At 35.9% G+C, this 14,111-nt stretch overlaps 1 protein-coding gene across 1 annotated transcript; it reads right to left on the bottom strand.

Moving 5' to 3' along the window:
• Positions 1-7,700: 7,700 nt before the first annotated feature.
• On the bottom strand, positions 7,701-10,357 carry LOC131600402 (LEAF RUST 10 DISEASE-RESISTANCE LOCUS RECEPTOR-LIKE PROTEIN KINASE-like 2.1). Its single transcript, XM_058872567.1, has 4 exons — positions 9,442-10,357; positions 9,268-9,300; positions 9,152-9,175; positions 7,701-9,011 (listed from the first exon to the last, which is right to left on the bottom strand). Exons 1-4 carry the CDS (start codon positions 10,271-10,273, stop codon positions 7,762-7,764), a joined length of 2,139 nt encoding a protein of 712 aa, XP_058728550.1. The 5' UTR covers positions 10,274-10,357; the 3' UTR covers positions 7,701-7,761.
• Between the last annotated feature and the right edge of the window lie 3,754 nt (positions 10,358-14,111).

Genomic DNA, 14,111 nt, shown 5'->3' with positions numbered 1-14,111 from the left:
GAAAAGAAACAAGAGATAACCGTCAACTCTGGGTTGAGTGGGAAAAACAAAAGATAAACCGTCAACTCTGGGTTGAGTGGGAAAGATAAAAGATAACCGTCAACTCTAGGTTGAGTGGGAATAGGAGAAAAGACAACCGTCAACTCTGGGTTGAGTGGGAATAGGAGAAAAGATAACCGTCAACTCTGGGTTGAGTGGGAAAAGACAAGAGAAATATCCGTCAACTCTGGGTGAGAGGGAAAAGACAAGAGAAATATCCGTCAACTCTGGGTGAGAGGGAAAAGATACGTAACTCGGGGTTACAAGATGAAAGGAAAATCAACTCTGGGTTGAAGAAAGATGAACAAGATTGACTTTAGGAGATGACACCACAATGGTAACTCTGAGTGATCCAGTGGACTATCAATTGAATGCTTGTAGGGACCTCATCTGATGAGTAACTTGGCTTATGCTTCATATGCAAATGTTTGATTTATTTTATGCATTTCTGGAGATGCGATGCGATGATTGCTATATGCAGTGTACTGATTGGATGTTCAGGGTTTGTTTCTGCTTTGTATGGTGTAGATTAGATGGAGTTCTGAACTCTGCTTGATTCAAGATAGGGTGGATGCCCCTACTTTATTGATGATTGGATCATGCGGGAGAAATGATAATGAAAATGCAATGATATGCATGATGTATGTATGATTATGAATGAAATGATTGTTTCCATGGTACTAGGAGTGAATGGAGGGTTCCTTGCAAGAAGGTTGTTGCTTGAAGAATTTGTGAATGTGAGATGTTTGGCTTTGACTCCTCAACACCTATCTCGATATCTGACACTTGATTGATGAAGAGATGAATTGTTACTAGCTTGCTCCAGCGTGTATGATCTCTTGAGATAGAACTTTGATAATGCGTGAATCATGGAGATTTGCAATGGTTTGCCCCAGTGTTGATCATGGAATGAATGCCCCAGGTTGAAAGGAACTCTTCCACCGAACGGATTCTTCAAATATTTGCTTAGTGGATGACCAACCTTTGCCTTTGTAAGATTACTCAATGGGATTTCAATGTTGAACTTTCCTTGGTATCAAGTACTTACTTTCTGATTAGAGACAATTCTGTTTTGGAAAAGATAATGAGAATGCAATGCACATGTTAATCTCAAAGAAAAGTTTTATTTGTCAAAATGTTGTACTGATACTAACACAAGTGACAAGCAACATTAGGAGTCAGTTTGACATGATTTTGCAGTTTGTATGCTTTCGGAACGAACCCTGCTTCAATTAGGACTTTTGAGGGTTGTAACGTGGTCGGGTTCACGGTTTAAGAAACAAAGGATAAAGGCTCAAGTTCTACTTAACCCACCCCTCTTCGTGATGTTCTCCAGTCCTACGTTCAGTTAGCTTGACACGAGTGTTCACCTTTCAGGAAGGATTGTAATGGACGAGGATCCTTTATGGCTTTGATGGAGGTGGCAGCCACCCTTTGATGCTTTTGTTGATGATCATGACAACTTGTCCCTTGGAGGAATTTTCTTTTGCTTTGCCTTTTGCTTTCCCTAATTTTTGCCTGGACAAAAAGTTTCTCTTGATTTTGGGTTTTCGTTGTCCAGCGGGGTATGCCCTAATTTTTGCCTAAGTCATTTGCTTCAAAGCTTTATTATTTTTTTGACTTAGCGGGCTATTGCTTCTTTCTTTTTTTCTTTTGATCATGATTCATAACTTTCTTTTTTTTATTCTTTTTGTCTCGTTCGGGAACAAGTTGTATGACTTTGATGATTGACTTGATGAAAAGGTTGTGACTGCCTTCTTCTCAGTGAATGAGAGACATCCATTGTGGATTATGCTCTTCTTCTTTGTTGTGAGAAATAGAATATGATTGATCCTCTGATGGAATACCTGAAAGTTGAGCGCTCGGTCGCACTAACTGAATACTACCCTGCCCCTGGTAAAGATTGAGGGTTTTGCATTTTTTGAAAAGAAACTACTACTCCATAGGCTCAAAGGGGTTTACGAAGGTTTCACTCCCTTATAACTCCGGTGTTTAGGAATTGAAACAATGCCTGTACATCCTCAGCAGGATCTTGTTCCAAAAGCATACAGTTAGTAGTTCATGTGTTTTTGATTTTTCATCATTCTCCTTTTTTAGTTGCTTAAGACAAATGAGTTGAATATCAATGAACATAATGACAAAGATGAAATGATTTGAGTAAAACATGTATATTACATTATTTTTATATATTCAAACAGAATGAATTTCTTACAATGAAAAGTACTTGATAACAACAAAAGTAATACATTTGAAAGTGCTTGAGAAATATATACAATGGCAAGCTTGGCCTTATTCTGATGCAAATGAAATGTTCCCTGACGAACACAAAGTCTTTAGGCTTCAACGGTGGAAGGTGCCCCTTTAGGAGGCATGGGGTTTTCTGATAGTAGCTTGATCTTGTTTGTAATTCCCCATGATTCTTTTTCTATGAGCTCTCGTCTGATATCGGTGTGGAGGAATTGTCTTGTCTGATTTGATGGAGAGGAAGAATGTAAGAGTATTGGTAACCATGGATGCATATGCATGAATGCGAAATGTTAATGATGATGCAAATGTATCATAAATCAGGATCAAGGATCAAGGCCTCTTGGATAACAACTTCTCATGGTCAATAAGGTATGGTCGAATCCTCCAGATTCAGAGGTTCGACGTTGCTTTCCGGATAAATAGCTTGTGCATAAGTCAAAGATGGTCGAACCCTCCAGATTCAGAGGTTCGACGTTGATTTTGATAGATAACTGATGTAGAACTTCTGTATAAGTCAAAGATGGTCGAACCCTCCAGATTCAGAGGTTCGACGTTGATTCAGGATAGATAACCTTTGCATAAGTCATATAAGGTCGAACCTTCTAGATTCAGAGGTTCGACGTTGATTATGATAGATAGTCTGAATGGGCATAGGGTGGGATGGAGGCATGTTTTCCTGCAAAACAAAATTTCCCAACCCCTCTCACAGGTAGGATCTAATACAAGGTAGGTCAAAAGGTTGCCAGCGTTAACAGTTCTCCTGAGACACCATCATCGTTGCAAATACATGCCAACGATGGTATCCCATTTGAACCTCAACTGGTCGTGGGTCTCATGATCGCAATCAACAGAACCTGACATTCTGTTGGCGTCATGACTATCCACTCTGTCCTAGGTAGCCTAAGTATCACTCTGGCCTGGGTATTGGGCCTTTTACCTCATAGAAATCCCACCCAACCTGCAAACAGAGAAAATATGTGGCCCCCACGGGGACCCATAATATAGTCCAGGATGCGAGAAAATAAACATGATATGCGAGCAATAAATAGTCATGATATGCAAGGCATAAAGAAATAAAGCAATAAAGCAGTAAAGCAATAAAGCAATAAATCAATAAATGAACACCCAAAGAAAAGAAAGCAAACACAAGCTAGGATCGACTAAGCGTCCCCAGCAGAGTCGCCAGCTGTCGCACGCTCGCGAAAATAGACAGAGTCGCCACCAATATATTTATCCCAAAGAGGGAAAGGAATATCAGAAAACCTGGAATAAGGATAAGAGAAGGTCTTGCGACCAGAGATAGGGTACGGGAGTCGGTTACGCAAGGGGAAGGTATTAGCACCCCTCACGTCTGTGGTACTCCACAGGATCCACTTATGTTTGTTCTATTCTAAGGGTGTATAAATCTAAAGCTTAATGCTAAGGGAATGCATGCAAATGAAAGAAAAGAAACACGGGGAAAATAAGGTTTATAAATAGTTGTGCTCGCTTAGGCCCCGCGACCTAATGCCTACGTATCCTTTTCAGGAATCAGAGCGCCGTAGTTCGGCTCTTTAGTTTTTGTTTGTTTTTGTGTTTTTTAGTTGAACAGTTACATTCACACTCCGCTGCTCGACCTCTGGAGTCTTAAGCTGGGAATGGAGCGGAAATAACGTGTCCGTTAGGAGAAAGAATGAATACCCTGAAGGCAAGAGAAGGAATGCCTCGGAGGCAAGAGAGAGAAGAGATGATTGGTTTGTGTTTTTTATGTAATTCCATGATGAACAAAACCCAATACAAGGTTTCGCACCACTTCATTACTTTGTTTAGCTCTGAGCCTTTATTAGATATTTTAGATGTTTTTGGTTGGTGATTTTTAAGGGATTTTAATCTGCGAGTTGAATCACATAGAATGTATGATGTCAAAGAAACAGATTAGGGAATGAATCCCACTCATTTCTCTACATGGATAGAGAAACAGATTAGGGAATGAATCCCACTTATTTCTCTAATAATCGAGAAACAGATTAGGGAATGAATCCCACTCATTTCCCTTTGTAGTGATCGAGAAACAGATTAGGGAATGGATCCCACTCATTTCTCTCTCACTAAATGTTCGAGAAACAGATTAGGGAATAAATCCCACTCGTTTCTCTCCCACTTTTAATGTGATTCGCCTCTTCCTTTGTTAAGTGTTTTAAAGTTGAAAAGGAAAAGGAGAAGAAAACTAGCCTAAAATGAAGTAACTAGCCTAAGTGTTATGATTATAGGTCCTAAATCTTAAAGGAAGCATACAAGTGAAGTTACAAGCAAAATTACAAGTAAGCATGATACAATATTGGTACAAAAATGACTAAAAGAATGACTTGAAAATAGTACAAAATGATTCACAATATAATGCAAAATTAGTACAAAACGTGAAACTAAACAAGTCAAAATATGGCACGAAATGGATTAAAGGACTATTTATTATTATGGTTTTTTTTTATGACAAGAGTATATGATTTTAATCAAGCAAAAAGAAATGAAATAAAAGCCTAAACTATTATTTTTGTGAATATTTTTTTATGTCAAAAATTATGTATCAAAAGGCTAAAAGTGCTTATTATTTACAAAAAAGAAAAAGATCTAATTAACCTAAATCTATTAATGACAAATAAAGGGAAACAGGGGGGTGCAGTCTGAAAACACTGGTGTAATTAGCAATTGGGCGCAGGCCCAAAAGACAGGCCCAGGGGCGTTTTTGTTACAGATTTCTCTCTTTAGCCAAAAAAGCGCAACATGGGCCACAAGGGGGTATGCATTAGTAATTCGGCCCAGAGGTTACTTGCATGATCCAACTATTATTGTTTTCCCAGATTTTTTTATTATGATTTTAATAAAACTAAAACAAAATAATAAAAATAAGAGTAATAGAGAATTTGGGAATTAGGGTAAATAGAATGTGACGATTCACCTTGCTCTTCTTCCCCTTCCTCTTTCTAACAGCAGCGGCGGTGGTCAGATCCACTCTCCGATGATACTTCTTCCGCCGTGAACCGCGATACGGAACGAGCTTCGCTCACTCTCGTCTCTTCTCGCTTCGAAATCCGGCCACAGTGCTCCTTCGGGTTTCATGAGCTGTTCGTATTGAAGATTAACGATGATGATGACGTCGTCGATGATTGGAGATTAGCGAACACGGAGTTGCGTGACAACGAAGGTGATGAAGAATCGTAGCGCCGCGAACAAGATGAAGTGAAGATTTGTGGTGTTTTCGTGAAGATTCAGTTCTGGGAATTCGGGTTGCTGATTGAATCGAAGGAGAGTGGTGATTGAATGTTCAGAGAAAGTTCGTCACGATTCTGCTACAAGGTGAATTCTCTTCCTCTTTTGATTCTCTGTTGTTGAGTTTTCATCGATTTTCTGCAGGATTTGTGGCCTTTTTTTGGTGAATCTTTTTCTGAGTTTTTGGTTTATGGTGAGTTGTTGAAGGTGATGGATTTTCAGAAAGTGAGAGAAGATTAAAGATGATGAATTCAGCGAAGGGTGAAGTGAAGAAGATGATAAAGATGGAAGAGAAGTGGTGGATGGTGCGTGAAGCATGGTTGAAAAAGGGAGAGATGGTTCTGGAGGAGAATGAATCGAGAGACCCAAATGATGGAGCCAGCTCTGATTTTATAGAAGTTGAAGGTTAGTTCACATCTCTGATTTTCTGTTATTTCTGTTTCTGCTATAGGTTAGAATTCTGTTGAGAATTGGTTATAGGCTTTAGAAGTTGTTATGAATCGGTTAGGATTGGTTAGAGAAATCAGTTAGGTTGTTGAACTTCTGTTAGGAATCAGTTAGAGGTTTGGAAAGTTAGTTACGAGTTCTGTTCGACAGTTATGACAGTTAGACACACGATTAGAAATCAGTTGGGAAATGGTTAGAGGTTGTTAGGGACTAACTGATATGTTGCAAACTGTCAATCTGAATTTTCTGCATAATTATGCTTTGTGTTGGCTGTTAGTTAAAAAGGTTAGGGTATTTGTTAACTGTTTAAAACTGAGCTTGGCTTGTAGATTTGTAATAGATGGCTTTGGGTTGAATGTGATTTATGCAGGGTAGTTTGCTATTGTATTGTGATTTTGATGTTGGCTGGATGTATGCAGTAGCTGCAGTGGGTATTGAATTTGTTAAAAGTTGTTAGTAAAGTTAAATGCTGGTAATGTATGAAGCTGAATTTTGAATATGTAGTTTTATATAATTGTTTTGATATTGCAGGGATGATCTGAATTTGTATATGATGAATAATGATGGTAGAGTTTGTTTTATGCAGGTGATACGTCGTGGTACGTGACTGATGCAAGTTTGGTTGACGTGATATGGCATGATGTGAAGTTTATGGTGTCAATGGGAATAAAGTCATGAAGATAGAAGACTCGAAGAGAAATAAATATAGATTAGTGTAAAATAATGATGAAGTGGTAGTGGACAAATATTGTTTTGGTTTAAAGTTGTAATGGATTTGAACTTTGTAGAATAACGCAATGTATCTGAATAGCAAACTGTTGGAACTTGACTATTTTGGTTGTAATTTTCTATGTGTGTGATGAAATTGGATTTGAATTTGTAGTGATGTTGAATGGAACTGGAAGTGGTCGTGTAGTGATTCTTGAACTTATAATGAACACACTGCCCTTCTTTTTATCTCATAAAAATCTAAGACCTCTTTTTTCCTTTTCCATATGCAATCTTGAATGAAGAGAATTCAATAAGAATGATAACCAAAGATATGGGGTCAACCTGACTTTAGTCAAAAGTCAATCTCATGGTTGATTTTGACCAACAGACAAAGTCTTTGCAAATGGCTTTCACAGGTTTCCTCTCACTAATATGCATCAATAACCAAAAGGTGCTTATGAATCTTTTCCTTTTCAAACCAACACCATAAGAATCTCAATATCATAAGACTTGTCATAGGCTACCATCTTTGTCCAGGTGGATTCACCGAGTATTGCATCAAGCAATTGCGCCTAACCTCCATAAGTAAAATCCTCTTGATTACTAAATAAATATGAAAATAAACCTTGATTCAATTGATGCCCCTTGATCCATCATCACTGATTTAATGAACCAATATTATTCTTAATGAATGCATGATGTGTTAATGACCTAGTGGGAATATGCAGACGAAATGTGAAGATTAAGCCAGTAAAAAATAAAATTAGATGGGCAAATTTTGGGGTGCAACACCTATTATATCATCTCTAAAAACAATGTTTTTGTCTTCAAAATGAACATATATGTGTAAGTCTCTACTTATTATATGCACCATATTTCATAATAATAGTTTGAATTTATATCAGCATGAAAGAAATTACACTTTGCACCCAAAAATACAGAGAAGAAAAGAATAATGAGTTGAAGAATTGTAACATAGAATCAAAGAGAACCATGATAGACACCACTCATAGATTCAAAGTAGAAACTTTCACACTATAACATCATCAATATTCTACTAACATGGTCTTGTCAAGAACCATTGTCCAATGAGTAATTAGTTGAGGTTTGGCCAATACTAGAGATATCACTCCATGATGTTTGGTCAGAGTTCACTTCATCTTGATGTTTATAATTTTCATTTGGATAATAAGAAGGCCTTGGAGGCAATTCAAGGCTTTCGGTTTTTCCTTCAAGCATCTCTACTATTTTGTTCATTGAAGGACGATCATTCGGTTTCAACTGAATACACCAAAGTGCAACCATGAACATCTTTTTCGCTATAGGCATTCCCTCTTCTGAGACATTTTCCATTATGTCAATATCTTTCTCTTCTTTAAATTTATCGTAAATCCAAAACGGGAAGTAATGTTGACTCGAATGTTCCGCGTTAGGGTTGGAATTCTTTCTCTTACCGGCCATTTCCATCAAAAGCATTCCAAAGCTATATACATCGGCCTTGTAAGACACTCCACCAATATTTTTGTAGAACAATTCAGGAGCCATGTAACCCAATGTTCCTCTTGCAGCTGTTAACGGGACAATGCTATCGTTCACAGGATATAGTTTTGCAAGTCCGAAATCCGAAACCTTTGGAACAAAATCCTCATCTAGAAGAATATTATGAGGCTTGATATCAAAATGAAGAATTTGCATATCACAACCTTGATGCAAATACGCTATTCCATGAGCTATTCCAAGAGATATTTCATATATTTTCTCGTAACTCAAAGGAATAGTCCCTTCTTTAGGAAAAATGTATTTATCCAACGATCCATTCGGCATGAATTCGTATATCAATGCACTCTTTTTTCCTTCAACACAATATCCGACAAGACGTACTACATTAACATGATGTATTCTTCCAATAGTCGCAACTTCATTAATAAAATCCTGTCCATTATTAACATTGGTTTTTGTCAAAATCTTTATCGCAACATCGGGTCCACTTCTTAGCTTTCCTTTGTATACCGCACCGAAACCTCCTTGACCTAATTTCACTCTTAAACCTCCTGTCATCTTCTTGATTTCTTTGTATTCATACCGAATCGGATTTAGATTGCTTTCTAACAGAAAGTTTTCAATGTTATCATACATTGATACATGTCTTCTTCTCCATTTATAGATAAATAGCACCAGAAGAAGCATAACTCCAAAAAGAATTCTGGCTGCTATGAATAATGGTATAACATTTCTTCCTATGAATATTCCTCCATCAAAATATTCTAGTCCAACTGGGTTGTCCAATTGTCTTGTGCTAAATGTGACCCTACTTCCAAGTCCTACATTGATATTTCACCATAAAAATTCGGAGAACCATTATGTTTCGGTCTAGTTTGATTTTGTTCAATTATAAAAAATGATAAAAAATTTCATACGACTTGATTTAATGTACATAACAGAATATGTAGAAGGTTCTTACCAATAAAAATGCCTCTAAGATATGCTGCAAAACACGAAAAAAATAAAGTAAATAAATCGATGAAATTTTACATATATTGTTATATCTGGCGAATCAAGAACGAAATGAATCCTTACCTCGAGTATAACCGAATATCTGGTGCTGAAGTTCTGAAACACCACAAACCAATAAATAACATTGTTAGCTTATTGTTAAAAGACTTAGTGCCTGAATGGTTGTGCGGTGAAGAAAATTGATTTTGAACATATCAGTAAAACTGAGCTTGCTATATATGGCCTAGTTACACGTACCGCACTTATCCGTTGTTTGGTATGCATAATGACAGAAGCGCTTATCACATTGAACTTCTCCACTTTTTTCATCAACAACCTTACAACTCGTCCCTTTTCCACATCGACTTTCGCAAATCACAGGCAACCATGAAACCTCAACGCCATCGATTATCATTCCACGAATCTCATCATAAGAAACCTTCCCTTTCGTATCCTCCGACAGTTCCTTACCTAACGTAGCCACCATAAAATCACACCCAACCTTAATGTCCTCAACTCTATACTCAAACAAAGATGGTTCCAAAACTGCATACACATGACTATTCCCTTGTATGCTACAACGACTTGTGCCCACCTTAACGTACCGTGGATCATTTATTGGATTAGAACAATTGAAATACGCGATTCTCGTTGGATTTATCGGATCCAAAACGAACGGCTGATCAGATCCAAAATCCTCTTCACCAAAGAGGACATTATTGAAACTTCGATCATATAAAAAGTACCGTGGGATGAAAGAACAGTTAGCATCTTCCACTGCACCCGCGTCACTTAATGAAATTTTAAATCTCGTGTAATCTATATCTTGAACATAATATTTACCAGAAAACATAGTTAATGATGCACCATTTTCATCGCAATCTAATTCGTACCTTGTATCGCCGCAGTGGTTTGGATCGGTTTTGAGACGGAATGGATATGTTATGTTTTGTATTTTCCCGCATGATGATGCTGGACATGGTTGGTGATGCTTTGCTAAACACTTTTGATGGAAAAGAAGAAGGATTGAACAAAATATTGATACTAGTGTTTGTACATATGAACATGAAAATTGAGTTTGCTTTTTCATTATTCAACTCTTGAGCAAATGTTGTGATTGCTGTGTTTTAGAATTTTATATAGATTCAATCATCTATCAGCATGTTACTACTATAGCTGTCTTTGCTTATTGCTGTCAAATAGTTGACTTCTTTTCTGCAATATTTGGTACTCCCTCCTGCTATTATTATAAACAAAGATTTTTTTTAGATTCATTGAGCAATAAATATATCCGATCTACATAAAAAACCAGATACATTCATTATTCAATGTACTTAAAAATAGAATATTTGTGTATAATAATCTCCATATTAAATTTGGCAAGTTGCAATATGTAATGTTTTGAGGCATGACAATAACGACTGATGAATTGCATAAGAATATGGCTAAATGAAATGTGCATTGATCATGACTTGGTACTCTTTTTACGTCTTCATAATGATTTTGTTCTTTTTGTCGCGTTGGATCTCTTTTCTAACAAGTGTGCGAGTTGGTTAAAAGCACAATAATCTTGACCATGTATTAGGTGAAATATTTAAAATAGTTGAAAAGCTGATAAAGAGCAAAGTAGATGCTTACAAAGGAATGAAACATGACGGAAAACTAATCATTAATAAAAGGTGATGCTAACTAGTGTCTCGATTAAAAAAATATTATTTAGAAAAGTAAATTATTTCAATTTTTAATTCATTGAATACACTTATTTCTAAAATATTTTATCACCTTAAACATTTAAAAAGTGCTTCTGGACACTTAGCATTTTCCATTAATAAATACATCACATCCAAGGATAAGAAATTTAGACTTAAGGTACTTTCCGATTTTAAACCTATTGGTGAAAATTTCTTTTCCCAACCTTATACCTTCTCACAAACTCTTGATGAAAATTTAAAAATGTTCTTAGAATTCAAAAAATGCATCTACGGACGCACCCATTTCCCACAAAATTGAACGCAAACGAGTGAATCACCTTATTATACTTAATTTTAAAGAATTGTGTTCAGATATTATTTTTTTACAAAAATGGTGTTCTCGGATATACATATTCTTAACTGCCATGTCGTGTTTTTAAAAAAAAAAATAATTTAGTATTGGGGGTATCCGAATAAGCATAACTAGTAGTCATGCATAAGCAATGCAACATATGTAATTTCAACATTGTTCCTATTGAAAAAAACTTGAAAAATAGGAAAACGATTAAAAAAAAAATAAAAATCTGAATATACAAAAAAAAAAATTAAATAAAATCAAATCAAGAGTCTACTATTTTTTTTGGTTTTTTTTTTTCTTTGAAAAATATGAAAACATAAAAGAAATCAAATAAAAATAGAAAAACAAGGGTTTTTAAGGCGGTGTCCCGGATTTAGTCCCTAAAAAGGGGACTTCGTTCTTGTTTTTTTTTTTTTGATAAAATGACACGGTGTAATTTTGATCCAGAGTTAATTTTTTTTATAGAAAATTGAGTTTTTTACGCTAGGTTGCGTAAATGCCACAAACAGAGAAACGCAAGGGTCATAACGTGAGGTTATAATTCCTATGACTCTAATATTTGTTGAAGGATTTATCGATTAACAAATATGCAAAGTCGCTCGTTGGAGAATTAAAATGTTGCTGCAACAAAATAGGAAATTGGCAATGCCTACATCTAACCCAAACAAAAGAGAAATTAGCTACACTTACTCATTGTAGCTTTACATTTAAGCCTTAAAAGAAAGAAGTTTAAAATCATACGTTGTTGATTCCTCTGACAACACTTTCTCCCTCAATCTTATTCTCTATTTTCCTCTCCTATTGTATTTTCGGTATAAAATATGTTTCTCTAAACACCTACATAATTTACACCATAATTATTTTTCAAAGAATTCACTGAACCCCTATTTATAGGTTACTAATATGCCTTTCTCGCTAAGAAATGCTTAAAGCTCTCTTAGCGTGCATACTTTCTTCTCTTATAAGTTTTTCAACTCAACTTGCAAGTTGTCTTTGTAGCCTATCCTCGCTTAGCGCTCCACCAAGATTGCTTATTATCCAAACTCTTCATTTCCCATGAAGTAACTTAACCTTAAAGTCATGAACGGCCATACCTTCCTTAGCAAGGTTGATCATGCGCTAAGCGAGGTTGTTTGCTTATTCTTGACGTTACTTGGCTCTGAAGTCTTATTTTTCCTCCATAGATCTCTTAGCAAGGCGATGTTCTTGGATAGCGAGCTTTTGTAATTTTTGACTAACTATTGTGTTTTCTTAGCTCTTTTAACCCGTATTTAATGAATACAATGTTAAAAAGTTTATACTGATGTTTTCTCGTGTTTTACTGATAAATTAGGCATTTTTCCACTGATTACTTACAAAATAACTTAAAAGTGCTTATACATTTTACGTGTTTTTTGAACTTATCAATGTATAACATGTATGTATAGGTCTCTAGTTCCGTCGTGATTTTGCATCTTTGGAGGTTTCTCCAAAGACCTTAGAATTCTATTGTCAAGGATTCGTACAAACATCATGTTCTTATTTCGCTTAGAAGTTAAAGCGTTTGTGTCATGTCTTTCCATTCTTTGAGAATGATGTGTAAGTGAACAATGAGGATGGAGAACTTCAGGAGCAGTATGGCTTCTATTCCTTTTTTTTAGAATTGGGAAGAAGAGTTATATATCCTCGATGTCAGTTACGAGTTAGTGACCTTGTGACCTCTCCCCGTGGCAGAGATATGCCAACATAAAATGGCTCTAGTGTGGAAAATTGGTTGCCGCGGGAGGTTACCACTCGTGCAATGTTTTTCCTTGGTGGAATGTATTGAAGATTCTGTTGAATTTTGAGTATCCTATTATCGAAGAATTAAGATATTTATTGGTGTACGAGGTTGTATACGTTGTTTAGCAAGTTGGTGGCTCCATGTACTTCAATATTTTCTTGCACCAGTTAAAGGCTTGGGGCCATTTCTTGTCCAAGTATAGTAGGGTGTGAAGGAGTCAATGCGATAATGCGCCCTAGCAATGCCGTGTGTGGAGCAACGTCTCTCTATGGTGGAGTAATAGTACTTTAGATGTGACGGAGCAGGTGGAGAATCAAAAGTGAGTGAGAGAGTAAATACTATTACAAAAAACACATTTAACCTCAGAGGCAAATGCATTTAACCTTAGCTACAAAAGCGAGGTAACGTAAGGTGTCATGAAAAACTTCTACTTTACCCCATCGGTTATTTTAAAACTGAGGGGTAAATTTATTTACACGAGTTCAATCCTCAGCAAAAGCTTTTTTATTTTTCAAAACTAGCGCCACATACCTCTCGGTTTATGAACAAAACCGAGGGGTAAGATAATTTTTGTTTAAACTACGTGTTACATTGTTTACACATAATATTAATAAATTAATTTATTTACAAATTACATTGTTTACACCAAATATTACTTTTTTTACACTTTGTTATTAAAGTAAAAAATAATTTATCACTAAAGATAAAATGTTGGATCTTCGAATCATTGAATCTTGGGGTAGATCAAATGTTGCATGCAAGTATATTCTCAATGGCTTTTGCTTGCATTTATTTCTGATATAAAACAAAAAAGGGTTAGATAAATAAACGATTTTCTAATCTAATAAATATTTAAGAACACAAATCATAAGCCAAAATTATTTTCTGCTCTTGCAATCCATCATAGAGAACATTTCATGGCAAATGCTTTCACAAGAAAGAGAACAAGATATATAGTGGTGGTTGTAGATAGTTTCAAGCGCTTCATGTTTGATTATCAATTTTTGGTTTTATAATGCTTTAATAATGAATGTCTTTTACGTTTCACGCGAATCACTAATGGTATTGTCTTGACAGTTGGTACTCATTAAATAGACGATAAAGACTTGTTTATTGG

Source organism: Vicia villosa, linkage group LG4 (assembly GCF_029867415.1).
Source record: "Vicia villosa cultivar HV-30 ecotype Madison, WI linkage group LG4, Vvil1.0, whole genome shotgun sequence".
NCBI classification, from domain to species: domain Eukaryota; kingdom Viridiplantae; phylum Streptophyta; class Magnoliopsida; order Fabales; family Fabaceae; genus Vicia; species Vicia villosa.
The sequence above is the reverse complement of the archived record's forward strand: the minus strand, read 5'-3'. Positions and strand labels throughout refer to the sequence as shown.